At 43.1% G+C, this 27,459-nt stretch overlaps 1 protein-coding gene across 4 annotated transcripts; it reads right to left on the reverse strand.

Annotated features, from left to right (window-relative positions):
* Positions 1-763: 763 nt before the first annotated feature.
* Positions 764-27,322, reverse strand: Cdadc1 (cytidine and dCMP deaminase domain containing 1). 4 transcript variants are annotated; one of them, XR_012907985.1, is made up of 11 exons: positions 27,112-27,322; positions 25,877-25,974; positions 22,903-22,977; positions 20,283-20,460; positions 17,418-17,987; positions 12,546-12,595; positions 10,604-10,773; positions 9,015-9,204; positions 4,924-4,984; positions 3,849-4,032; positions 764-1,187 (listed from the first exon to the last, which is right to left on the reverse strand). XR_012907985.1 is itself a non-coding variant. In XM_075949930.1 (11 exons), the coding sequence occupies exons 1-11, from the start codon at positions 27,173-27,175 to the stop codon at positions 1,176-1,178; spliced, it is 1,575 nt and encodes a 524-aa protein (XP_075806045.1). In that variant the 5' UTR covers positions 27,176-27,322; the 3' UTR covers positions 764-1,175. The 4 variants fall into 4 exon arrangements, 3 of the variants coding, with proteins under 3 accessions (XP_075806045.1, XP_075806046.1, XP_075806047.1); XM_075949930.1 differs by lacking the exon at positions 3,849-4,032 and adding an exon at positions 1,506-1,612; XM_075949931.1 differs by lacking the exon at positions 3,849-4,032.
* Between the last annotated feature and the right edge of the window lie 137 nt (positions 27,323-27,459).

A 27,459-nucleotide genomic window follows, 5' to 3' on the forward strand; every position in this document is an offset into this window, starting at 1 on the left:
CTGGGCCAGAACTCACCCAGTTGGCTAGGTCAGTCAGTCAGCAAGAGATGCCTCTCCAATGCTGGGATTACAAGTGTTCGCCACCATGCCTAGGTTGTTTTTGGTTTGTGTTTGTTCTGTGGGGGATTGAACTCAGGTCCTCATACTTGAAAGGCAAGCACTTTACTGACTGAGCTATCTTCCCAGCCCTAAGCCATGATCAAATTTGAGGTTCACCATTAGTGACCTCAGAAGTCACTGACATCAGATAGCAGAACTGCCTGAGAGTCAGAGTCTCTTCTTGCTGCCACCCAAATCAGTGGCATAACTGCACTGTGGTCCAACAAGCTACCATGAATTGACACAGCAAAAACATGAGGAAAGGATGGGCATGGTGGTGCGTGCTTCTGAATGCACTACTCTGGGGGCTGAAAGAGGCGGGAGACCAGCCATGAGTTCGAGACCAGTATGGACTAAATGATGATTTCTGAGGTGAGAGTGAGCTACAAAGTAAGTCCCTGCATCAAAACAACAACTCGTTTAGGTGCGGTTGATGATTTATTAGCTTTGTGGTGCTAAGGAAGAAACTCGGGACCTTGCGCATGCTCTCACGGCACTGCTCCACAGGTCTAATCCCCAGACCACTTACAAAACACACTCCAAATGAAGGAGGGGCACAGCCACCTAGAGCCAATCCTATTGCAGCAACTTCTGGCTAGCTGGACTTAGCATGATGCAGCTGGTTGGTTAGCTGTGCATGGAGTTGTAAAAGATGACCGTGCCATTTTATTTCCTGGAGCAGTTTATTGATCATTATCCCTGAATCCAACCAAAGGAATTACTATTTGTCAAAGAAGATCCCCTCCTGTGAACGAGCCCCTTTGAAACTGGCTCCACAGAGTCCGGATAAACAGTAACAGGTCCTGTTGGTCTTATACTGGCCTCAAACTATTGCTACAGCATTTAATGAAAAGAAAACATATGCTGCGTGCTGAGAAACACGTCCTTGGTAAGATCGCTCATAGGCTAACTAGAATTCAGCTCCGTACAGGTTTCTCAGTCATTCCCAAGCCCACAGGCTGAATTGGAGAGGTGCGGTTAGAAAGCACGTTACTGCAGCGTAGCCCGGCCTGCAGAGCGGGTTTCCAGACGCGGCCTCTTGCTGCTGCGCTGTTCTTCCTGTGTAGACCTGCGCCTCAATACACCGTCTAGCATGCAAGAATAACTCAAGTCAGGAAGCACACATAGAACCCATGGGGACCTATTCCAGCCATGAGGCTGGGAGGAGACATCATGCTTATGGCAAAGGTATTTTAGCTTGACCTTCAGCTCATCTATCTCAACATCCCATGCTCTAAATGTATCCAGTCTATACTGATTCTAGACAGCTCAGAGAGTAGAGTATCTGTGAACCCTTGAAACACCGGATTCACTCAGTAACGGATAGCAATAACACATAAATTTCTTGGGGTGGGGAGTACACAGGAGGCGTTACTCATCTGGAAGAGACACAGACTCATATTCACAGGCCCCCAGCATGGGAAGCTGGCCTTTGGCAGGGGCATGCCAGGAGAAGGGCTGGCTTCAAGCTTTTGGTTGCTAACAGCTTTACCGGCACCATAACATACATGTGCTTAAAAGATATTAAGAGGGTAAAACCGAGTGAGTTTGGCATCACCACACAACTGTGTATCCACCAGTCAAGTTCCCCCCACCCTCTCCTTCCAGCTTCTTGATAAAAACTGCCACAACTGTCTTCCCGAGGGCAGCTGGGAGCCCTACCCCTGACTTTTTGTACTATATTTGAAACTCTCAGAATATATTTACAATTTAGCCAGGTAATAAAACAAGCACCTAAGAATCTACTATCCATAAAGGATTCTTGCTTAAATTTGCAGCAACTTTGTATGGGGACAAAAGAACCTGCTGTCCAAAACAACCACATCACCACTAATTCCCACATGCTGTCCCGTCTCAGCCCCTCCCCTTTCAGCTCACTCAGAAGCACTTGTCTCATTTATTAGCTCACTGGTTCGTAAACACTTCTATCATATATGGGAAACAGTGCACAGCTTGGCTTCCTCTTGAGTATTCTGCAGTTTGTCACTGGCAGCTCACTATCTTCAACACTGTATTTCTGATCCATCCATGCTGACAAATGTAGCCACGGGTCACTCGCTAAGTATTCCCTTAAAAATCTAATCTCTTTTTTAAAAAATATTTATTTATTATGTATACAATATTCTGTCTGTGTAGATGTCTACAGGCCTAAATAATATTAAGAATTTTTTTTTTTACAAAAATCCCCTAACTTTTAAATTACTTTTTTTCTCTAGTCTTAATTCTCGGGACTTGAGTATCACTGAGGTATGAGCTCATCATCGTGTTCTACATGAACAACCCACTTGGCAGCAGTATGCATTAGGTGGTCTACTGTTAAGGGGTACCCCTCAAATACCAACAGTGTGCCTATTATAAACAGCAGCTGCCTCACCTACTGTTTAACAACAATTTCTCATTTCCCAAAACTCTATTTTCAAAATCGCCTGATCCCTTTTCATATTTTCTTCATTTTTGCGCATGCTGTCCCCAGATCACAATCCTCCTGCCTTAGCTTCCCTGGAGCAGAGATTAGCGCACATGTCAGCACATGTAGCTTCCCTTTTCAATGGGCTCTTTCCTGACATTTCACGAGTCCCCAGGTCTAACTGTGGGGCTAGCTGCTTCTGTCACCCCATGCATGGAGCCCATCTCCTGCAGGGCTGCTGCCTTCCAGTTAGGATGGCAAATCCTATCCCATGAGCCTATGCTGCAGCTTCCTCTTAGGAGAGACTGCACCTGCTTCTGTTGGGAGACCCTGGGAGACCTGAAAGCATCCTCAGGCTCGGTTCCCGACGGTCCAGCAGATCCCCACTGACGGGCGTGGCCGCTTCCACAAGTCCTGGATTACCTGACTTCAGTGCTTGCTTACTTTGTTACTCAGATTCTAGCAACGTGTTCCGCTTACCTCTTCTTTCTTGAGGGCATCTGGGTCCCTGTACTGTCTCCAAAGTCTAGTATCAATTTTTAAAAAGTGCTTTATTTGGGCTCCATTTCTACAGCACAGGATGCTTGGGACATCATCCACAGTTGCACCTCCCTGCTGTGTGCTCCTGCCACGGTCACTGAGAGTGCACGACAGCTGGACGATCAATATGGCCTGGCGTCAAGCTTCTGTGTGGCAACAGAGCTAAAGTTTGGCTTTTATTTGTCTAATTCTCCTGTTTCTTAACAGATAGAAGTTTAAAAGGGAACCACATACTGTATGAGTCCATGTATATGAAACGGCCAGTGGAGACAAATCCATAAAGCTGCTAGCACTGGCTCGGCTGGGGTGGGAAGGACAGGGCGGCTCTATCGGGTATCATGTTTCTTTGTAAAGCAATGAAACACTGTGGTGACAGGCACACAGCTCTGAACACGTGAAGGCCAGGTAGCTCTGTTCTTTAAAGAGGCAAATTCATGGTAAGTAAATTATACACTAGGAAGCTATTCCATAATTGAAAAGGAGATAAGAATATTATTTATTGGTATAAAATTCTTGTTTAAAAAGGCATCAAACATAAGCTGAGCTTGATGAACTGTCACAAAAGCAAACAACTGCCTGGGTGGTTAAGAACCCTGCCTGATGGGGTGCATGGCCCTCTTTCAGGATTGGAGGGGGTGGGGTGGGAGGGTCTGTGGAGGGAGAGGCAGAGGAGTGGGCGGAGGGGAGGGAGTGGGAATTTGGAAAAAAAGTTGAAATAAATTTAAAACAAAAACAAAAAACAAAAAAAAAACAAAAAAGAAGCTTAAAAAAACAATACTTAAACAATAACAAAAACCCCTGCCTGATAACCAGCAGCCTTTTGTGTCCTCTCACGATGGCGCCCGCAGGCGTGTCTTCCTCCTTCTGAGACGCACGTGTGGGAAATCCTGGACACAGACCCTTAGCTGATAGTAAGTGGCACAGGTCTTCTGTTCCGTGGCTTGCCTTTGCACCCTCTTAGTGGGATCTCTTGATGGACAGATGCTCTTAATTTCAACACAGACAAAGGAACGTCTCTCTACAGTTGGCACTTGCACTCTCTCCCTAGCCACAGCAACACTTTCACTGCCCCAAACACCTTTGGTGGTGTCACATCTTTTATTGCTTAAGAAAATCTTAAAAAATAAAATGTAGCAGTTATGTTTTTCCAGATTGTAAATAATAAATAAAACATTTATGTTTTCATAGAGACCTTTGTATTTCTGGATTTTTCAAGATAATCAAATCATTGCTGCTCTTAAGAAAATATACAGGAGTATCCCTTTACCTAGAACCCAGTCACAACCAAGATACTATTTTAAAATAAAACTGCAGAGCACCATGTTCAAAATCATGCCCTTATGGAATTGTAAGAACTCTCAAGGATATATTACATTCAGTATGGCTTTTCTTAGTATGTAAATAATCAAATGTGAAGACTAGTGACTCACTTGCAATTTTTGGCTTAATTAAGTAATTGAATAAACTGAACCTTTCCATTCCTTGAGCAGCCTGGGCTACTGTGGCTTTACTCTAGAAGAACACAGATGCTCTCACCACTTAGCCCCATATATCTGTGCTAAGATTCTCTCACTCGCAAGCAGCTTTTACACTGGTGGAGAAGAGTGTTGTTGCTCACTGTTTCAAACAAATGCAGTCTACACATTCAATCTGTCCACAGTCATTTACATGACTGGAGTAGTTAGCATGCGGGCAGCACTTTACACAGCTCCTCACTCACAGCACACATTTACGAACAAACTCAATGGACCTAATGGACCTAATCTTTACAAGAAGAATATCCTGCATCTACCCACACATGAGCCCATCTCCTGATCTTAGGAACTTGCTCTCTCTCCTCAGTACACAGCCTCAACAGAGCATTCAGAAATACTTACTTTCTCTCCTTTCCGGCTCATTTGGATCAAAACTGTAAGCTTCAGATGGATTCAACTGCCACTGTAGGAGACACAAATATTTGTATGTTTAAAATGAAGTAATAACAGCATATCAGTACCTTGCTTTCCATCACTAAAATAGCTTTTAAAAGTATAAGAAATGGAGTTAGTTTGTCTATGTCTATGTTTACCTGCCTAATAAGACACTGACCTTGAATGACCCTCAATCAGGATCATCCAAACCAGAATTACTAGAGGTGCGTAGTAACTTGTCCCAGGTCACAGGGACAGAATTAGAATCTGCATGCCCATGAGGTGCAACACAGCCTGTCTATCTCCAGGACCTACTGAGGTGTTGTTTCTTTTGTTTTTAATGTTTGTCATTATTGATATTTTTATTATCTTTATATCCCCAGTGTTACCAGAGTTCCTGGTGTTTGACAAACATTTGGTCAGATCACATTAGTGCAAGAAACATTTCTGGTTGATGTATGGGTAGCAGTCAGCCTGGTTGGTCACTGGCTTATGTTTCCATCCAGGCTTGCTCAGGAGCCTTTCAATCTAGAAGTAGTTGAAGCTGGAGACACCCAGGGCTGTTGTGGATTATTATTTTAAGATGTGTTACATTTGTTTATGCTGTGGAACAATTTGTTTAATGATGCAAAGATGTGTTGTATTCTTTTATGTTGCATTTGTTTAATTCTGTGAAGCTGTGTTACTTTGCCTGTCTAAAACACCTGATTGGTCAAGTAAAGAGCTTACCAGCCAGTAAGTAGACAGGAGAAATGATAGGTGGGGCTGGCAGGTAGAGAGAATAAATAGGAGGAGAATCTGTGCAAAAAGGATCTAGCAGCAAAAAAAAAAAGATGAAGAGGAAGATACCAGGGACCAGCCATCCAGTTACACAGCAAGCCACAGAGGAAGAAGTAAAGACAGGTATACAGAAACAGAGAAAGATGAAAGTCCAGAGGCAAAAGATAGATGGGATAATTTAAGGGAAGCTGGCTAGAAATAAGCCAAGTTAAGACTGGGCATTTACAAGTAATAAGTCTCCGGGTGTATTTATTTGGTAGCTGGGAGGTGGGACCCTCAAAGAGCAAAGCAAAGAACGACAGCAACAACAGCAACAACACAGGGCTCTCACTAACTCGCCATTCTCCAGGTCTTCCCTGACCTTCCACACATTCAAGAAGGTTATTTTACTGGTGAGAACGCTGATTTTATCACTTGGGGAAAAGCTCTCTGGGCTCAAGTCCCCGTGGCCACTGAATAAGCTGAGGCCCAAATAGTCCAGTTCCAGATGCTGAGGGGCTTCTGATGGCTCTGTTCACAGTTTCCTCTCAAAGCAGGTGGCCCACACCTTGCTGACAATGAAGAAGTCCTCTCGCTTCACACCCTTCTCTTTCACCTGACCTCGGATGGCCTCCCTCTTCACTCTTGTAATGATACGCATATGCAGTCAACGTGGCCCTACCCTGCATTAATGGCCCCCTTCATGGCTTTCTTGACTTGGTCTGGGGAAGACTTCTACATGCCCACAATGGCCATCTTGGCTTTGGTACTGAGCTCCATGAAGGTGCCATGGTTGCTGCAGAAATTTTTCTGACAGAGTAGATGTCTGTGTTGTCTGTTGTTGCTGTGTTTTTTGTATGTGTGTGTGTTGTTCAGATGCATATGTCTGAGTGCCCATGTATTGGCCGGAGGAGATTTCAAGTGTCCCCTTCTATTGCTCCTCACCCATTCCCTTGAGACAGTCTCCCACTGAACATGAAGTTCTGTTTTTCAACCAGGTTGGTAGCCAGCAACCCTTAGCAACCCTGTCTTTGTGTCTTCCTTCACCCAGCTCTGCGGTTATAGGCACATGTGGTCATGCCTGTTTTCATGTTAATTCCAGGGCCACAAACTCAGGTCCTCAGTCTGCACAGCACCGAGCCATCTCTCCAGCCCACCTATGGAATTTAAATCCGCTAAAGAAGGCCTAAAGAATAAAAATGTGACTCAGACTTTGGTCACTTCTAAAAACAGGCTGAGGCTAGTCCCAAGAAAGAGACACGAGGATGAGAAGATGGCTCAGTGGGTAAAGTGCTCTTACATATGCGTGAGGACTTCAGTTCAGATGCCTTGTACCCACATAAATGCCAGGCACAGGGGTGACTGTACCCCTGGAGTTGGGGGTTCACCAGCAGCCTGTATAGCTGAAATGCTGAGCTTAGAATCAGTAAGAGATCTTGTCTCTAAAATCAAGATGGAGAGTAATAGAGAAAAATGACATCAGCCTCTGACCTGTATATGAGAATTCATCAGTGAGCTCACACATATATGCATGTGTGTAACACACACACATGAGGGAGGGATTTTTCAAAGTTGTGTGAGAAGTTACATAAGAAATTTTCAAAAAGGCATGTTTTGAAATACACCAAGCCACCAAAATCTATTAATTTGAGCAAAACAGTATAAATCAGTAATTCAAAAGTTTCATTTCAAAATAGTCATAGAAAGGATTTTTATAATTATGAAAATGGAGGTAATATAGTTATCCAACAAAGAAAATAATTATATAAGCTAGGTATTCTGGCTAGAATATGTTGGATTAGTAAATATAATTTTTAGGAACTTTTAACAACACAGAAAATACAGTGTTGACAGTGGCATTTCTAAGTTATGGAATAACATAAAATTTGAAATGTTCCTAGTCTTCTGCAGTGAGCACATACTGCTTTAATAACATACATGTGTGTACAGTACACATATGCTCTGGCTCCCTGTGCTCAAACTGTACATAACAGGAACAAACAGTTCATTATAAACTTTCCTACTCACTGAAATTCTAGACTACCAATGGAGCACTAGGTGCCAGGATCAGGCCCCTGGATGACACTGAGTGGACTCTGATCCTGGACAAGATGGTTCTACCAGAGCATCACTGGGATAAGTGGAGACCAGCTAAAATCTTGATTCACTGTAGCAATGTCTCACTTTATTTCTTGATTCTGTGGCTCCACCATGCTCCTTGCATTATGGAAACAGAGGGTGATATGGGATTCCCCTCTGTATGCGGTGAATAGCATTGGTTAATAAAGAATCTGTCTTGAGCCTGGCAGGGCAGAATAGAGGTAGGCAGGGAAAACTAAACTGAATGCTGGGAGAAAGAAGGTGGAGTCAGGGAGACACCATGTAGCTGTGAGAGGGCAAAGATGTGAGCTGCCAGCTGGAACCTTGCTGGTAGGCAAAATAATGGAAATGGATTAATATTAGATGTAAGAGCTAGATAGCAATACACTTAAGCTATTGGCCAAGCAGTCATTTAATTAATTCAGTTTCTGTGTGGTTATTTTGAGTATGGGCAGCTGGGAACAAACAAGCAGCCTCCTGCTACAAGAGGGTAACTTGATATCATGTCAACAACCTCTGGGGAAAGTGTTTTGCAGAATTCTTACAACTTTTCTGTATGCTTGAGAGTATTCCAAAGTAAAACACTTTTTTAAAAGCCTAGGTAGAAAGAAGTATGTTAAAAATTCTGAGTTTTCCATGAACCATCTCTATTTCTTTTTTTTTAAATATTAAGTAGAGCTGGGGGATGGTGGTGCATGCCTTTAATCCTAGCACTCGAGAGGCAGAGGCAGGCGTATCTCTGGGAGTTTGAGGTCAGCCTGGTCTACAAGAGCTAGTTCCAGGACAGCTAGGACTGTTACACAGAGAAACCCTGCCTCAGAGTAAGAAAAAAAGAAAAGAAAAAAATTATAACATATGACATTGTAGTTTTCAGGGCTCTCTCTCATGAGAATGTGTACACGGTGTGTTTGTGTGGTGTGATAACTTAAATGAGTTGCACCTCTACCCAAGCCCAAAGAGACGGGAAGCCACCAGAGGGCACCCAGACTTCAAAGATCAAAGAGCAACTCTGCAAGTTGTAAACACCTGTGCAGGGCAGGGGTCCTGGGCTGAACACTTACAGTTTGGTAAATTTGTACACATAAAGATGAGCCAGTGATGACAAGTCACTCACAGTCCCAGAAGAGTGAGAATCTCTACTTTGCAATGCTCAGCGGGTTACCAGACAGAAAGTACTCTGGAAAAAATGTGGTACTTACTGTAAATTTGCGAACACCCTCAAGCTCCCCAAACTTCATGTAAGAGATGTCTGCTTTCTTTTTCCCCACATCGACATCCCCAGCATAGATCTGCTTTATGCCTGCACCTTTAATTAAAGGCACACATTCATCACAAGGGCATTTTGTCACAAAAATCATGCTGCGTTCTTCTGGCTTTATATCTTGACACCTATAAAAAATTATAAAATATTACAAAAGCTGTTATGAAAGAACAAGTAAGTTTGTAGAGAAATCCTTAAATTTTAAATTTGAGATTTTGCAACATTACAAATAATGATTAAGTCTTGTTCTTGCTAAATTAGCAAATGTTCAAAATATGCAAAAATATGACAATCATCATAACTGAAATTCATTGATTGCACAGTAAGATACTGGTATGTTGGACATCATATTAAAAAGGAAGTGAGAACAGAGGATGGGGAGGGAGAAATGAGTGCACATACATGGGAGGTCCTCTCTGCACATGCACTTCATCATGATCCTGGAGAATGGGGCTCGCTTCTCCTTAGGCCACCACAGCAGCTAAAGACTGAGCTCTACCTGGACATACACTGACAGGTGCTTCCTTAATGAGTAAGTGGTAATGCCCAGTTTTCAGCTACAGTTCTCTTAACCTTCTCCAACCATAATTTTTTAAAAATGTTTTGATATGATGTATCAAACCTTCATCCAGAATACAGCAAGGAAACCTACATTGAAGATGATGGAAGGAGAGCAGAGAATATTCGTAGCATGCTGTGGAAGCTTGGGCTAGAGGCTCTCGTGTGGCTGCAGGGACTGTACCTCCAGGTCTGGTGGATAGCTCCCCTCAGCCAACTGTCTTCAATTATGCACCTTCTGGATCTATCTTGCTGAGTTTCATTCCTGCTCACCTGGCTGAGGACTGTGGATACCCCACCTGCTACCTAAGGGGTCTGCTCTATGAATATATGTCCCTAAACCCACGACTGCCTCCTAAGCAGTCTAAACTCAGAGTTCACCATTACCCCATCCCAACCCACCATGATCACACTTGTCTTACCTTTGAGCTGGTAGATCCGGGTTCTATAGGAAAACAGAGTGAGCAAGCCATAGGGAGCCAGCCAGTAAGCAGCATTCCTCCTAGAACCCCGCCATGGCTCCTGCACCAGCTCCTGCCTCCAGGATACTGCCCTATTCCTGTCCTGACTCCTTTCGGTGACAGATGGATTTGGTCATGATGTTTCATCCCAGCAATAAAAACCATAACTGAGCCAGTATTTCATATATGTAACAGACGTGCTCTGAATTTAGAAAACAAAGGGGATACTAACATCCAAAACTGGAAATAACTGTGCAAGTCCCTAAGGACAAACTCCTAGTAGTTCCTACTAGAGAGAGTAAGAAGAAAGAATTTCTGAAGAAATGGAAAGAGCTGGGAATCTGTGACCATACTTCCAGTCCAGGAGCAGGACCTAGCGTTATCAAAATTCTTTTTCTGAAAACATTTTCTAAGAGTTTTAAAAGAAGAACAGAAGACAATAAAAGAAAACTAGCTCCAACCAACATCTGCTCTATCTTAAAGGAAAGAAGGCAAAAATATCTCGTACCTAAATGTCAAAGCATTCTGCTCGGCATGTATGATGTATCTGAACTTCCGTATTTCTCTGTCCTTGTGCTTGTCATCCATGTGGGGGAAATCAGCATACTCCGAGCCGACGGGAAAGGCATTGTAGCCGCATCCTATGAAGTACATAGCTCCAGTTCCATCACAGCTTCTCTGCAAGGGTCAGCAGAAGCACCCTGTGAGTTTGCGCATTCTGAAAGCCCTCACACTCCATGTAAAGAAGGTTCGCTCCATTTCTATAATAAATGGAGCCATCAGGAAATACAAGATCTGAGCTGGAGAAATGGCTGAGCTGGTAAAGGCATGTGCCACCACGCCTGGGGAGTTGAGTTCCATCCCTGAAATCAACAAGGTGAAAGGAGAAGACGGCTGTGTGTCTGGAAGCATAAACATCACCTACCACAAATAAGTAAACAAAATCTTAAAATTGAAATAGAAACATCTTAAGTCTGCCATCTTCAGAGGTAACTTCAAGATGGTCTTTGATGTTAGCAGTTCTAGTGGGACCTCAGAAGTCAAGAGTGCTTTGAAAAACTAAAGCGCTAAAAACAAAACAAACAAAAAACCCCAAACAAACAAAGAGTAGAGGCCTGGTTCAAAAGGCTTCCTGTGGACCAAGGACTCCATCAGGAGCTGGGCTATGTGCTCACACTGTGATATCATAGGAAAACAGTCTGGCTGCTTTCTTCCCAAATCCTAAGAACCTGGTTGATCTGAATTTAAAGACATGATCTCTCTTGTTTGGTGGAGGTTACTTCATGCCAGGATGGCATTCAAGCTGTGTACTGTTACTGCTCACTGCTCTCATCCAGTGAGGAAGGGCAAAGAGGGGAGCAAAGGATAAGAACATGAAGCTTCGGGAGTAAGTTTAAAGTTTTAGGGAAGGGAAGTGAGATGAGAAACCATGAGTGGTATTTGGTAAAGGGGTTAGCATTATTAAAGAGAAGCCCAGTGTACTGGTTACTTTTTATAGTCAACTTGGCCAAACTAGAGTCACCTGGAATGAGAGTGTAAACAGAAGAACTGCCTCTATCAGACCGGTCTATGAGAATGTCTGTGGGACATTTTCTTGACTGCAGGAGGCTACAGCCCACTGTGGACAGTGCATCCTCAGGCAGGTGACACTGGGCTGGGCGAGACAGCTAGGAGTGAGCGCCATTCCTCTACGGGCTCCACCTCGGTGACAGAATGTGACCTCAAAGTTAAGCTGACATAAGCCTCTTCCTCTCTTAAAAAAAAAAAAGTAATTAAAAATGTTTAAATTGCCTAGTGTTCATTGTGGCAATATTCAACAAACTCACAGAAAGTGTTCAATAAATGTTTGCTAATGGATGAACCTTGAAAATTGTTGAGTGCTGTGGGACAATGGTCTGTACCCTGTCAATTGTATGTTAAATAAACGCTGATTGGCCAGTAGCCAGGCAGGAAGTAGAGGTGGGGTGACCAGGCAGGAAGTAGAGGCGGGGCAACGAGAATTCTGGGAAGAGGAAACAATCAGTCTGCAGTTGTCACCCAGACACAGAGCAAGATGTGACTGCCTCGCTGAAAAAGGTACCAAGACATGTGGCTAACACAGACAATAATTATGGGCTAATATACATTTTAAGAGTTAATAAGAAGCTTGAGCTAATAGGCCAATCAGTTTATAATTAATGTAGGCCTCTGTGTGTTTATTTGTGACTAAACGGATGAAGGACCAGGGACCAGGTGGGACAGAAACCTCGGTCAGCAGTTGAGGGAAAGGCAGCCAGGGACCAGGTGGGACAGAAACCTCGGTCAGCAGTTGAGGGAAGGGCAGATGTTTATACGAATTGGTAAAATACATTCTATCAACAGGTCAATACAACCCAAGACTTCAGCAGGTCAGACAGCATGAGCTGTAGTTGCTATCACTCAGATGTTAGAGGGAATGGTTTCATACTTACAGCTTTCCCTTCTGCCCAAATGACAGCTCCGACTCCCGTTTTATGATCCTCTGAAAGACAGGATGTTTTTCTCGGTAAAAATCAACACCCAGTTCCATGAGTCCATCCTTCCCAAACAATAAAAACACATTTACTGCAACAGACATCATAAATGTAACAGCAGTAATCCCTTGTCCTAACTACACAAAACTCTTGAGATAAAACCTTTCTGGTGTGGAATATGGGAATGAGGTACCAAATAGCCAGACAGGGCAGGGCCACTGTCCACCCTCACTCATCATGTCCCTGTAACAACCTCTCAAGTGGCTGTGGTGCATTCTACCCACGCTGTAACTGTGACAGCCCAGCCTCACTGACTCTTCTTACCTGGTCAGGATCTAAGTGACCGCTTTTAACACATGAAAAAGCAGAATGAATAGGAAGTTTCTGAATGATGGATTTAGAGGCATAAACATGTGCTAAACTTAAGTTTATTTTTTTCTGACATTTTTTACACTCTACTCATGAAAAATTGACTTTATGGAAATATTTTTGGAAAAAAAGTTCAAGTAGAAATTCTACTTAAAGTCTTGTTTTCCTTGTACATTAGGGTGAGTTTCAAATTTCTAAAACAAATTTGAATGAATTATAAAACCACAGCAAGGGACAGAGTAGGTACATTTATGTAAGTGGACTCTGCACTTTCAGTTCCCACCTGCCCAGACTCGAATAATCACACAAAAACTATAATAATTACAACATTGTTTGGCCAATGGGTTAGGGGTATTCCTAGCTAGCTCTTACATCTTAAGTTAACCCATTTCTATTATTTTATATTTTACCATGAGGCTCGTGGTTGTTACCTCTTGCTTCTTGGGTGACTACATGGCATCTCCCTGATTCTACCTTCTTTCCTCCTTTATCTCTGCTTGGATTTCCCAATTGCTATATTCTGCCCTGTCATAGGCCAAAGCAGCTTCTTTATTAACCAGTAGTAATAAAACATATTCATAGTAATACAGAGGGGAATCCCACATCACATTTACAGAAAATAACAAAGCAAAACAGAATTATCTTACCGAGGGCCATTTATACTGAAGAGGGTTGAGTACAACTGTCTTTCCTACACCTTCCTACAAGGTAAGCTCTCCCATCAGAGTGCATTTAAGCATCTACTTTTCTATTACAGACAATACAGACAGAAGCCCTGCCATTGTTGTATTAAACTATAGTTTGTCTTAGAGTTAACTGAAAAAAATTGTAGTTATGCAATAAAATTTCTTATTTGCAATTCAAGCACATTCAGGTTTTCAAAATTATAGTATAAAATAAGTATTTTTCTGGGAAGTATTTTTATATATGTTCTCATTTTTGCCTATCAATAGTTAAAATTTCCATTTCTATATATGGAATTAACTAAAAGTTAGTTCTTTTAACCCAACCTAGCTGCCTTTTCTCCATCTCTCCATCTCTTTCTGACATTAAGGATTCCCTAAAAATGGTTTTCATTTTCTGAGTGTCACAGATGTACAAAGCATGGTGAAAGGCTGACCGTTGAGTGGGGAGGGGAATGACAGTCCCATCCTCAAGCAGCTAATGGCCAAATGGGGGCTTGGCAGGGATGAGGAAGCTGCACTAAGAGGAGGTGCCTGTGACACTGGGGAGCCTATGGCGACGGCTTCTATAGTGTCAGGGGCGAGATTTGGTCGCAAAATTCCCTTGCTTCCTAGACCTTTATAGTTTAATGCAGGGGAATAATATAAATTAATGCTTCATGCTCATGTCTAAGGCAGTGGTGGAAATTATAACCACAATATTATAATTACCTAAAATATCAAAACCTAAGCAAAGTTTAATACATGCATAAATAAAAACCAAACAAAACAGAAATTCTCCAAATGAAATACCTTTCTTATATTCGGATTTTGGTTTGGGGAGCTACCATTTCTATCTCAGTCTGGGGACAGACTGGACCTTTTCACGGAAGGAAAGAGCATTTTCCCATCGGCAGCATCTCTGCCTCTTGGCAAGGGCTAATTGTACGAGAACATTCACTACCTCTTTTCAAGTAGGGATGATCCTTGATTTCCAGTTTTAAGATAGGAGTTTTCTGGATAACCCAGGTTGGCCTTGAACTTGCAGTCTTCCTGCCTTAGCTTCCCTGAGTGCTGGAATTAAAGGCATCTACCATATCTGTAATTCTTACAAAATTGTCCCTTATAATCTGATTATTCTTCAGGTTTTTTTTTTCCTGCAGTTTCGAAGGAAAGGCCACTTTATGACCACTGAACAGATTCCTGAGGCTCATTCCTGAGGCTCACTGACCCCTGAAGTCAGAGTATTCTTTAGTCTATTGTTCATGCCTACAGGCACATCTATTTCTTTAACTTTTAAAATTTTATTTGTGTGTGTGCACTCATACATGTGGGGGTCACAGTGCACTTGTAGGTGTCAGAGGACAACTTCCACAACACGGAAGAAGAGAACCTGGGCTCCACCTCAGGCTGCATTCAGCCTGTCAGGCCTGGCAAAAAGGTCCTTGACTCTCCAAGAAGCCAGCTGGCCCGACACACGCCAGTTTCTGTTACAGATAGTTCTGTGTTAACACTGGTCTTGATCTAACTGTGTTTCACAGAACACTTGATAAACATTGCTGGGTGCCTGATAAAAAGGCTGACTCCTGGCTCTAGTGAAGAGCCCTGGTCCATCAGAGCAAAGTGGCCAGGGACCTGTGTTATCCACAGCTGCCTCCTGATGCTTTGTCACATTCATATCTGACTCAATGGAGTGAGTTAGAACAGCTTTGGGGTTACTCTCACCTACTTCAACAACATGCCTATAGAGCACTGTTCCATCCAGAGTGCCTGCCCGAACAGCACACACCACCTTACATTAACACCTTTGAATTCTAAACTCCTTTACACTCGCCCCAAGGGCTGTAATGATTATGAACTCTGTGTGCGTGTGTGCCTCCAGAGGACAGATGCTGATGTTGGATGCTGTACAACACTTTTCACCTTACTTAGGAGTAAGTTCTCACTGGAACTTATTGGCTGGACTATTTGGCCAGTGAGTCCACACAATCAATCTTGTTTCAGCTGCAGGCCTGGGGCTATAAACACGTAGCCATAGCCTGCTTTTCTCGGGTGTGCTGGGGACCCAAATTCAGGTCTTCATGCTTGCACAACAAGCACTCTACCTGCTGAGCGACTTCCCCAGCCCCTGAACCAGTATTTTGAATATGAAAAGATCCCCCCATTTAATAACCACTCTTTAGTTCTCAGGGAAAATGCTAATTATGCCGGTGGTTCTCCCCTGGAAGAACACACGTGAGTGATAGTCAAGTTTCATCTTAACTAGGCATTGAGGTCCAGAACTTTCCCCTGCAAAAAAAAATCCACTGTCAAAAACTGTTCCTTGGAAAACCTTTTAATTCAAATGTACCAGCACGGATTTATATATAAAACTCAATAGTAAGTGGACACACGGGTAATACAAAATGTAATTTAGAGTATGTAAACTCTACATTACAAATCAGACTCGGATTATCAACCCTGATGAACATCAGAACACCTTGCAGAACTTTTAAAGACCTAGGCTGTACCCAGATCTGGGTGCGTTTGAGCATCTGTACCTTTTAAAGTTTCCATGGAGATTCTGTACATTGTCGGTTGAGATCCTTCATTCCGTTTACTCGACCTGAGGTCTTTTAAAGACCAGTGCCATCTGTACAGGCCTTTCTTAGTCTCCTTCTCTTCTCCTCCTTTCTTGGGATAATTAAGTTTCTGGGCAGGGGATGTAGGTCAGTTGGTGGAGTGCTTGCCTAATGTGCATGAGGCCCTAGGTTCCTTTCATCTTCAGCACAGCCACAAGGTCCAGGACGTGCATGCTTCTAATTCCAGCACTTGAGGTGGAGGTAGGAGGGTCAGAAGTTCAAGGTCATCCTCAGCTACTTAGGGAGCTTGGACTGCATAGGACCCTATCTAGTAAATAAATAAATGAATGAATAAATAAGTCCTACTATAGCATATGTCCCAAATAAGTCTTTACTACTTCTCCTGTCTGGATTTTCCCTACTTACTTCAAAACTGGATTTTACAAAGTGGCAATTCTACATTGAAAAACATTATATTAGCTTAGATATGAAGATAATGCTACATTTTTATCAAAATAAAGAACATCACTAAGTAGCATGCACAGCAGAGTGAGATCACTTAACTTGCTGATAGGAACGTATCACCAGAAACCGAATAACAGCATTCTTTTACCTTCATTTCTTTCCCTCTAAATTTAAAAATTCCCAGAATTCTAACTTTTTAATAAAAATAGAATACACAGGCTGGAGAGATGGCTCAGCAATTAAGAGCCCTTATTGTTTTTACAGAGGACCTGAGTTTGATTTCCAGCACCCACACGGTGGTTCACAACTAACTGTCCATGACTGCACTCCACCATCTTCTGGGCTCTAAGGGCACCAGGAACAAACAATGTGGTGCACAAACAAAATACATGCAGACAAATCACTAACATATATAAAAAACATATTTTTAAAAAACTGAGTATCAACAAAAAAATTGTGGAGTAAATAAAAATGAGAAATTCTAGTTTTCTTTTTGTGCCATTTTTACTGAGGGACTTAGTGGGTAATGGGATTATTTGTGTAAGAAGCAAATAGGACTTAGGTCTCCTGGTCCTGGTTTGTAAATGCAGTGCTGAATTAAGAACACAGAATACACAAGGGGTTAGGTAACTCCTTTACGCTGTTGGAGCAACAATGCTTTAGTATCTAAGAGTCCAGGAACTCTACCACGGACGATAGGAAGCCACTTCACTTCAGTGTCACTGGTAACCCAACCATTCAGCCCCCGTTTATGAACTAAGCATTGAACTCACCAGTTCGGTATGCCAATAGCCTGGCCTGCACCATGCAGTGCCTTGCAACTTCCTGCGGCAAGCTTTGGTTGTGACTGTCAGTAATCTGTTCTGGGTTGCTACAGTAGAATCCGAAGTGTTTCAAGTTGGGCACACTGGAAGCTACTGTGGCCAAAAGTAGAATCAGGTCTTTCATGTTTTGCCTTAGATTGCTAAAATAGGGGTTTTCACACAGGTTCTCCAGACCTATAGTCATCAGTATCTGCTTATGCATGTCTTCATTAGAAATCAAAAATAACATTTCAAATTCTTTTAATCTTTCTTGTTTACACTCAGAATAGAAATCAGTGTCAGCACCCTGCAGTGCTTTTGCAGTCTTTTGGATAAAGTCACACTTGTAAGAGGTTTCCTCTACAAACTGCACCATGTAACACACCAGCGGCTGGAGTAAGACGCACACATGGGCCCGGCTGTTGGACTTCAACCTTTCTGCTGCTTTGGCATCCAGCTTTGCATCTTCAGAGCTAGAAGCCTCGGTGAGCAAACTTATTTCTGGGTCAGAAGGCCAGTAAGAAATTCGGTTAACTCCAGCTAAAATATAAAAATATAAAAGGTCATTGTTTTGATATAAGCATAATAGAGGCTTTCTATCTAAATCCAGCCTACCATTACCAAGACAAACGTCTACACTGTCATTTACACAATGTGAGGGTTAGCAAACAAATACCCACAGGCCAAAATGGCTCTATGGCTAGTCTTTTTTCAGTTGATGGGTTAAATATGGGCTTTACAATAGAATATTCTCTATCATATGAGATTATGAGAAATTAAAATTTCAGTGTTTGTATTTATTCAAAGACACAACCCTTCATTCACATATGTAATGAGTACCCTGGAATGGCAGACTTGACTAACACAGTAGAAACTATACTGCATGCAAAACCTGAAATATTTATACACCAAGGTTTTCCATGTTGCCATGGTTGCTCTGGAAATGTTATAGCCAATGCATGGTAAGGCCTAGAGTAGTTTTGTATCTAAATAACTATAAATACTACATTTATGCGCTCAAAATGTTCCTGTCTCAGATTCAGAATTCTTCTGAAAAGCTATATTCTAAAGAGAGGAAAATGTACATGCTTTTAATGCAGCATTCTTCGAATTAAAAACAACTCCAGAAATCAAAACAGGGGAATAAATAATGTGACTCCTCATCCAGACCATCAAGATGGTGAACACACGATGGGACCCCTCCTCGTTATCCAAGACGCCCTCCAAGAAGTTTCTGTTTTAAAACATGTTGCTTTCATTTTCTTTAACCTTGGTTTTCTTAACGAGTTTTAAATTAGCATATGAAGTATGAGTTTCATGATGGTATTTTTTGTACACACTTTGTTCTTGTTGACCACAAAGAACTTTCAACAGAAAGAAGTCATAGAATGATGAAAAGGGCATCACCAGTCTTTTAAAGTCTGCCTTCTGCTATGCCTCCCTACCGTGAATGTGCTATGATCCTCTGGAGCCACAAGCCCAAATAAACTTGTCCATAAGTTGCTTCTGGTCATGGTACTTTATCACAGAAATAGAATATAACTAATACAGCCACGGAGATCAGGCTTGTGCCTCAGCTTTCACAACACAGCAGCCAGGCCTCTGAGTTCCTGCCGCACTTACAGCCTTATTTGATACCAAGTCTCCCTGAGGAAAAGGATGGGGAGTCACATTTGTTGTCTTCTTTCTTCTAGAGCTACCAGGTGCCCATATGTGAGATACATTCTTTAAAATGATACAATCACCTGCATGTTTACCTACCTATAAAATAGAATGAGAAGCAGTCACGTGTTGTGTGACCTTCCAGGGTATATAGTAACCTTTGGGAGTGTGCTGGCTAGTTTTTGTCAACTCTACACAAACTGAGACATATTTGGGAAAAGGGAATCTCAAGAAATTGGGAAATTGGCTCCATCTGATTTGAAATTTGATTTGAAATTGCCTCCACATCCAGGACTGTGGCCATGTCTGTGAGGCATTTTCTTTATTAATGATTGGTGTGTAAGGGCCCAGGCCAGGAGGTGGTCCCATCCCCAGGCCTGGGTTGTTACAGGAAAGCAGGCAGAGCACGCCATGGAGCAAGACAGTAAGCAGTTCCTGAACTGAGTTCCTATCTGACTTCTCTTAATGATCAACTTTATCTGGACTTGAAAACCAAATAAATCATCCCCTTTCCACGTTTGTTTCTGGTCATGGTGGTTACAACATAAACGAAACTAGAACAGAGAGACAGCTGCCCAGCCAGAGCCTACAGCTCCCACAGCGACATGAACAGAAAGGATATTATGTGGCTGCCGGGTCATAGCTCTTGTTCTGTTCTATGATGTTGGGAAAAACCTGGGCCTCACCCATGCTAGGCAAGCACTCCATCACTGAGCTACAATCCCCAGCCGCTCTCCCCCAAGCAGGATTTTAAGAAGCAGATATGCCTTCTCTGAATGCAGAGGACTCAAGTGAGACCCCAGTTCTGATGAAAGGAGGGAGAAGAATGATGTCTACTCCCACAAACCAACCACGTGAACAAAACCGCCTGCTGCTGTCAGTGCCTGTGTCTGACAACCGTAGGGGTGAAATGCAGTCTCAAGCCACTGAAATTTTGAGGTTCCATTGTAAACTAGCATCAGCCTATAATTTACCAAGGGTCAGTTAGCTGATCAGCAGGCAGAGCTGAGCTCAGAGTCGACGTTTGCAGACTTATCCTCTGACAATGTGTAAATGGTCTTCAAACGTGCATTTCCACTCCCACGTTATCTCTGTGTATTTGGGCAATGTCTTCCCTCACAGCTGCTCTCTGATAAAGGAGCTGAATTCCAACACCACCTTATCTGTACTCACCATTCACAATCATTTTCAAACAAGCAGAACACGGTTTTCTTGAAAAATAGAGGTCACAGTTTTTCAGCCTGGACCCGTGTTTGATAAGAGCAATTTGCCCAGTGTGTAAGTCTTCGCTAGAGCAGTGAAGACCAATGATTTTCATGTTTTTCACCACCACAAGACCAGTTTTCTTCACCTAATTAGACACAAAATAATAAATTATTAGTTATGACTAATACTGTCCTTTCATGGGTAATACTTGACTTTCTAATGATGAAAGCTGTGCTTAGTTCTTACCTAAACACAGTCTTCATAAAAAACAGATTTCTAATTAGGTCCACAAAGAATTTCTGAGAGCTTCATATTGACTTTAGAAGAGAAACTTCCAAAATTAAGACTCCATTGGTTAATTACATGTGTGGCTATTAATACTTTGTTCTAGTAAAAGATGAGCTCATTTTAACCTAATAAAGGCCACAGGCCGAGTCAGCTGACTGGTTTCTTCCACCATCCAGGTGAGGATTATTTTACTACAAGCTTCATGATGGTGTAAGGAAATCCTCTGAATTTCACACACACCTCAAAAGAATCACAGATGGTAAAGGCAGAACTAAAGCAGGCATCATCTCAATTCTAAAATTACAAGATATTTTTTTCTTTTTTGAGTCAGGATTGCATTATATAGCCCAGGCTGGCCTTAACTTATGCCGAAAAGATAGCTCAGCTATTAAAGGTAAGGGCACAACTAAAACGTAATGCATTTGACTCCAAACTTGTAAAAAGTAAACCTTCCCCTCTTCATCCCAAAGTATAACTGTACATTCCCTGAATACAAACTGTATGTTACCTTCTTCCAGCAAGTTTGAGTGCAACACTGTTCACTTTAGAAAGCAACCACTGAAAATTGCCTTGACAAAGGATCTGGGCACAGAGCTGGCACTGTTAAACTGAGGCAACATGGCCAGGCGGTGGTGGCGCACGCCTTGAATCCCAGCACTTGGGAGGCAGAGGCAGGCGAATCTCTGTGAGTTCGAGACCAGCCTGGTCTACAGAGCTAGTTCCAGGACAGGAACCAAAACCACAGAGAAACCCTGTCTCGAAAAACCAAACCAAACCAAACCAAACCAAACCAAAACAAAACAAAAGAACCTGAGGCAACATGGCCAACAGAGTGGCTGCAACTCAGCTGAATGACATTGGCTTTACACGGTCAGCAGACAGAAATAAACCAGAAATAAATGATTGTATGTGACACTGTTCCCAATACACAGGAAGTGCATTATCAACCTCTTACTAGAACGATTTAATCTTTCAGGCCAAGTTTATCACTTCTTGAGACCTTTTAAAACAAAGTAAAAATAGCTGGACATGATGGCACATATTTTTAACCCCAGTGTGTGGAGGCAGAAACAGGCAGAACTCTGAGTTTGAGGTCATCTGGTCTACAGAGTGAGTTCCAGGACAACCAAGGCTACACGGAGAAGCCCCCATCTCAAAAATAAAACAAAACACTGCTCCCCCATCCAAACAAACAAACAAACAAAAAATTGTTAATTTTGCTTCTAGCTATAGCCAACATATCTAGTTTGAGATAAAACTTTTCATCCCAAATGGGAAGCCCAAGTTGTGTTCTAGCCTGGGACTTTTAGTTGCTACAGCCCCAGCACACTTACTTTCTGGGAACTGCTCTTCTGGGTCCTGGCTTGTTTCACTTCGTGCACATCTTGGGTGGTTTCTATGTAATTTTAGTCATGTGGGTTTACATTAAAACATGATGAAACAGGACCACCTTTCAGTATATTTCCTTAGGTGATTCACTACTTTTTCCCTTTGTGTTTCTCTTATACTGAAAGCATCTAGCAAATTATTTCTAAATCACACCAGGCAGTGAAGAGACTCACTCCCAGAACTAATCAGGAAACTTATATAGACAGACATCAGAATAATAACTCTACAAAACACATGTTCTTATTCTCTGCATGTGAACAGCCATCTCTGGAAGCTACAGGTAGCGTGACAAGGAATACCAGGTCTTTTGGTCTGACGGCCCGTGTTTCTTAGATATAAGAGAAAACATGAAGTTTCTGGGTCGGGGACAGAGGACTCCAAAGAGTGAGAGCACATTTGTGGTGGTCCACACCCTCTAGTTCCCCAGGGCAGAATGCAGCTGCCATCACATGGTTGCTTGGACCCACAGTGGCTATGCGGAGAGAAACATCAAGGCTGGTATCCTGGTGTTTGAAGGGAAAAAGCAAACCAACCTGTTGTTTGTCCCAGAGGGAGATATTACCTCAGCTCTTCAGAAATGTCCAAGATAAAGACCAATTAAGCTTTGAATTCTCACAATAATAACCAAGATACACATATGTGGAGAAGCTCGGGCACATTGCTCAATCCATCCGTGTGACTCAGGATTAGAAGTTATATTGCAAATAAAACAAGCAGGAGGACATTACAGACAACTCTCACTTGAGCTTTTAAACAGGAAAGGCATACAGGCTTGTCAGTACAAAAGAGGCCTTTTAGGAGAATCTGAGCAGCTCCCAGGAGCATGGGAGGTCTTGTACAGGACTCTATCCATTCCTTTTGCTTTTGATTATGAGCTTGTTACATCTTTTTAAAAATCATAACAATTCACCTGTTTTTTGTCAGCAGATACTCTGGCCAACTCTTCATTATCTCCTAAGGGGCCACGGTTTTCCTCTTCGTTTTTCTAATTAAAATCAGATTAAGAGGGAAAATGATTAATATGATGAATTATATATGTCTAATGTATAATCAATAGGATAAATACATTTCAGTATTTAAGGGCTGGTTTCCTCTGGATCATCTTCCCCCTTACGAAGCTCTGTGTTGACATCTCACTTCACTCGGGTACAGACTCAGACCATATCCAAGCTAGCAAGTAAGGCCACATAATTTACACTACAAGGAAAGCATGGACCAGTACGAAAGAAAGTAATGTTAGCCATCTTCACAGTACCTAACTTCTAATTCAAAATTGTTTATTAACTGTCCCCCAGCCTTCTTCTAAGTCTCTCTCTCTCTTTTTTTTTTGAATATTTATTTATTTATTATGTATACTATAGTCTGTCTATGTGTATGTCTGCAGGCCAGAAGAGGGCACCAGACCCCATTACAGATGGTTGTGAGCCACCATGTGGTTGCTGGGAATTGAACTCAGGACCTTAGGAAGAGCAGGCAATGCTCTTAACCACTGAGCCATCTCTCCAGCCCTCTCTCTCTCTTTTTTATACACTATTACCATTGAATCTTCTAAGTCTCAATAGACAAGTTCTTTTCCAGTTGTTGATTGGACACTTTAAAATTCTGCTTTTATTGCTGAACAATGTAAGTATTTGATAGCACAGAGGAACTCAGACTCTAGTCATATTTGCAAATATATTAAACCTGTTAAATATTAAATTTGGCGAAAGTAGCAATGTAAATGTCCATCAACACAACTGACTCTTCTACAGTTTATCCAAACACAGTCTACACAGTGCCAGGCATGAAGAGAGCTGTCAGCTCATCCACTGCGTGTAAGAGCACACGGGCTGGAGTGTGCTCGGGGTTTGGAGCACTTGCCTTGCATGTACAAGGCTATGGGCTCAATGGACAGAACCTCAGAACACAGCAAAGCATGTTGCACGTGATTTTCCACTGTACTAAAAAGGAAGCTGACGCAAAAACAAAATACCTTACACAAAGTTACACAAACTACCAAGAGCTTGAGCTGGAATGGGAACCCAGTCAGCCTGGCTGATGTGGAAACACTAGACCAAGTTGCTGCCACGCACACAATGCCACAGCATATGTATATCTTACTTTTGGTGGAAAAGATCCAGAATAAAGTATTTCAAGCAAGTATAATAAAAAAGAAAAAGGATAAAATAATACAAACATGTCAACAGTCTCTAGGTAGTAGTGTGAAGACTTTTTCTTCTGTTCCTTTTAAAATAATGAACACATACTCATTTGGGAACTCATGAAACTATTTTATACAGCTATATGTCAACTGCATCTTGGAGCTTCTGTGACTTACTCTGTGTGATGAGTTTTGTCAGCCTGAAACGCCTGGAGGCGTCTAGGAAAAGAGAACTTCAGTTAAGGAGTTGCCTCTATCAGGCAGGCCCATGGGCATGCCATTAGGGTATTTTCCTGATTAGTGATTGGTGTGCGAGGGCCCAGCCCATGGTAGGCAGCGCTACCATAGGCATGGGGTCCTGGATTATATAAGAAAGAGGGCTAGATACACTGAAAGGTTATTTAAGGACATTAACTAGCACAAAGAGAACCCTCCTGAAAGCATGTGCAGTATGAGTTTTTAATGCTACTGGTTAATTGAGTTATCTTCAGTTTCGATAAAAATGCTAAAACAAAAAGGATGAAAATGGGGTGTCATGTGCTCCCTTCCATTTGTTTCTCCCCAAACCCATCACTGGTTTTCTTCTCTGCAGCAGCCATGACCTGGAACTGATGAAACTAATGTGCACATCTGCTTTCCTGACAGTAGATGCGTCCAGAAGTGGTAACGATAATCTATGCATTTTGTAAATTTGCATTTTTAGTAGTTAAAACACATTTTCCATGGAGACAAGTTAAAAGTGATAACCAAGTCCTCAAGCTACCGTGCACTGATAGAGTACTCTTGAAGGTGCCTCGGTTCAGTACTGTGGGTCGCAAGGCTTATAGTCAAGGAACAAGAGGGAAGCCTGCCTGACACTTTGGCTTGACAGCTATGGGGAACATGGACGTGAAACAGTGGGTTAGACATTAACACAGTGAACAGTAGCAGGGAAGGGTCAGGATATATAAGTAGTAAGCTTTCCTAGGCCAAGCCTCTTCCCAAGTTGGCTGGCTTTAGAAAACAAGAATTCATTTTGATGACCCCTGTCATTATTTCTATGTCTAGTTAAGATTTTAATTTAATAGCCGTAAACTGATACAGGTATGGGCCAGATTCCTAAACAAGATTTCAAATAAAATATTTTAAATAAAACTAACTTGTTTCTCTTAAACAAACAAAACCTTCCTCATATCTATCTGATGAAGGAAAGGAAGTCAGAAAAGCAGGCCACCTCAGGGTGAGGAGGAGGCACAGAGTAGTTGCTTAATAAGACAGGAAGCTGAATCATCTCTTGTTTCTAACAAAGTTTTACAGCCCTGAAACTTGGAGGCATTTTCATCAGAATGCTAATAGCCTTATCTCTGTCAGAATGACATTTCGTAATAGAAACTTACATATTACACGCCACTAATTAAAAAAACTTGTGCATCAATAAAGGACTCAATTTATGTGTGTATAAACAGATTCATGCTGAGATCAAAAGTCGCTAATGAAGTTAAAAAGATTTTCAATTCTAATATTCAATTATAACAAGCTGACTTCTACAATGTACATTTTAATATCCAATAATCAAGGAATATGCTAGGACTAACTTTTCAGACTGGAAAGATGAGCTATGATGCTATGAGCTACAAGCAGAATGCCATGATAACGCTATTTCTCAAGTCTTAAGGCCAGTTGGGTTTGACTATGCAGACTACAAGAGGCAATATAATCAAACGTACGACTACTGCTTTTTCCAAGGGTAAAAAACAAGTTATACCTGAGACTTTTGCCCTTGGGCTTCTACTCCTGGGAAGAGCTCCATCCAGAGACTGAGCAGAGTGAAAAGGTTGACTTTAGAAAGCCTTGGTATTTGACCTACAAAAGAGAGGGCATTCAGAATTTCACTAGTGATGGCAAAGGAGCTAAGCTCAAACCTACTTGTGAGATGCAAAAAAGATTGGCGGTAGGAGAATCATAGCTTCATTAGCAAGAGCCTTCCAAACGTGGGTCCCTTTTTCCCTCCAGGTCACCCCATAGATAAAATAATACAACCGACACCGAAGCTCCGGAAATAAACTGGAGCAAGTCCTCGCCTTTGACGTCGTTGTCGTGGAGGAAGGTTTTTGTTCCTTTGTTGTTTTATTTTGTTAGCGTTGGAAGGCATTGCTAAAAAGGAAATGGTTAGTACACGCCTGATTCTCAACCATAAGGCAAAACTCGAGAAAAGCATCACATGCGGTGAATTTGGAATTAAAGCAAAGGCGCAATTCCAGGCTCTTCAGCCCCGGGATACTGTGTCTAGGCCCCACAACCAGGAGTGCAGGGCAGGGTGTGCGACCTGTGAAGCCTGGGATGCACAGCCTCAGGACTCGCGTCTGGCAAGGAGGCCGGGGCGCAGCGGGCCTGGCGGGAGTTGCTGAGAGAGACCGGGCGCTGGGCGGGAGACACGGAGCAGGCAGGGCGCGGGGAAGGAGGGAGACACAGGGCTGGCAGGGCATGACGGAGACATAGAGCAAGAAGGGTGCCAAGCTGGAGGAGGACACGGGGCAGACAGGGTGCCAAGCTGGAGGAGGACACGGGGCAGACCGGGTGCCGAGCTGGAGGGAGACACTGGGCTATTAGGGCGGGAGGGAGACAGTGCAGGTAGGGTGCTGAGCTGAATGGCGACACAGGGTAGATGGGGTGCCGAGCTGGAGGACAACACAGCGCTAGCAGGGCGGGAAGGAGACATAGTGCACGTAGGTCCTGAGCTGGAGGGAGACACGGGGCAGACCCGGTGCCGAGCTGGAGGGCGACACAGCGCAGGCAGGGTGCCGAGCTGGAGGAGGACACGGGGCTGGCAGGGTGGGAGGGTGCCGAGAGGGATAAACGCACGAGGCAAGCACGGCGGGGACACAGTGTAAGTAGGACGCGGACCTGGAAGGACACCAGGGACAGGCGGGGCGCCAGACAAGAGCAAGAGGCACCGCGGGAGAGAAGGAGGACGGCAGCAGGGCCGCGCCCCGCACTCACCCGTCATGCTGCCAGTCTGCGTCCCGACTGACCGCCCGGTCCCTGAGCCCTCCAGACTCTGCATCTGATCAGCTTCTTTTAACCCCAGCCCAGAGGCCTCGGCCAGGGGCAGCTCGCCCACTCAGGCATGGTAGAAAACACCGCAGCTCCCCGCCAGCCGCCTCCACAGCCTGTCAACAACCGCTGGCTTCGCGCAGCCAGATGACGTCTCAGCATGCTCGTCGCTTCCGGCGCCCGATGTGACGTCAGAACCCGGGGCACGCGGGCGGAGGTGGTTGTATTCGTAGTCGGTAACCTGCGGCGGTGTTTATCTGGCTGTGTTCAGTGGTTTCTGCTGAAAAAAAGGCC

The sequence above is a fragment of the Microtus pennsylvanicus genome, chromosome 15 (genome assembly GCF_037038515.1).
Source record: "Microtus pennsylvanicus isolate mMicPen1 chromosome 15, mMicPen1.hap1, whole genome shotgun sequence".
Taxonomy (NCBI): Eukaryota; Metazoa; Chordata; class Mammalia; order Rodentia; family Cricetidae; genus Microtus; species Microtus pennsylvanicus.

What these genes read in the sequence shown, in the direction of transcription:
- Cdadc1 (XM_075949930.1), bottom strand. Translation starts at nt 27,175, where the DNA reads ATGCAGAGTCTGGAGGGCTCAGGGACCGGGCGGTCAGTCGGGACGCAG. An exon ending in TTTGAAAATGATTGTGAATG is followed by an intron (nt 17,988 to 20,282) that starts GTGAGTACAGAT and finishes TTTATATTTTAG; the next exon opens with CTGGAGTTAACCGAATTTCT. An exon ending in GCTATTGGCATACCGAACTG is followed by an intron (nt 12,596 to 17,417) that starts GTGAGTTCAATG and finishes CCTGTCTTTCAG; the next exon opens with AGGATCATAAAACGGGAGTC.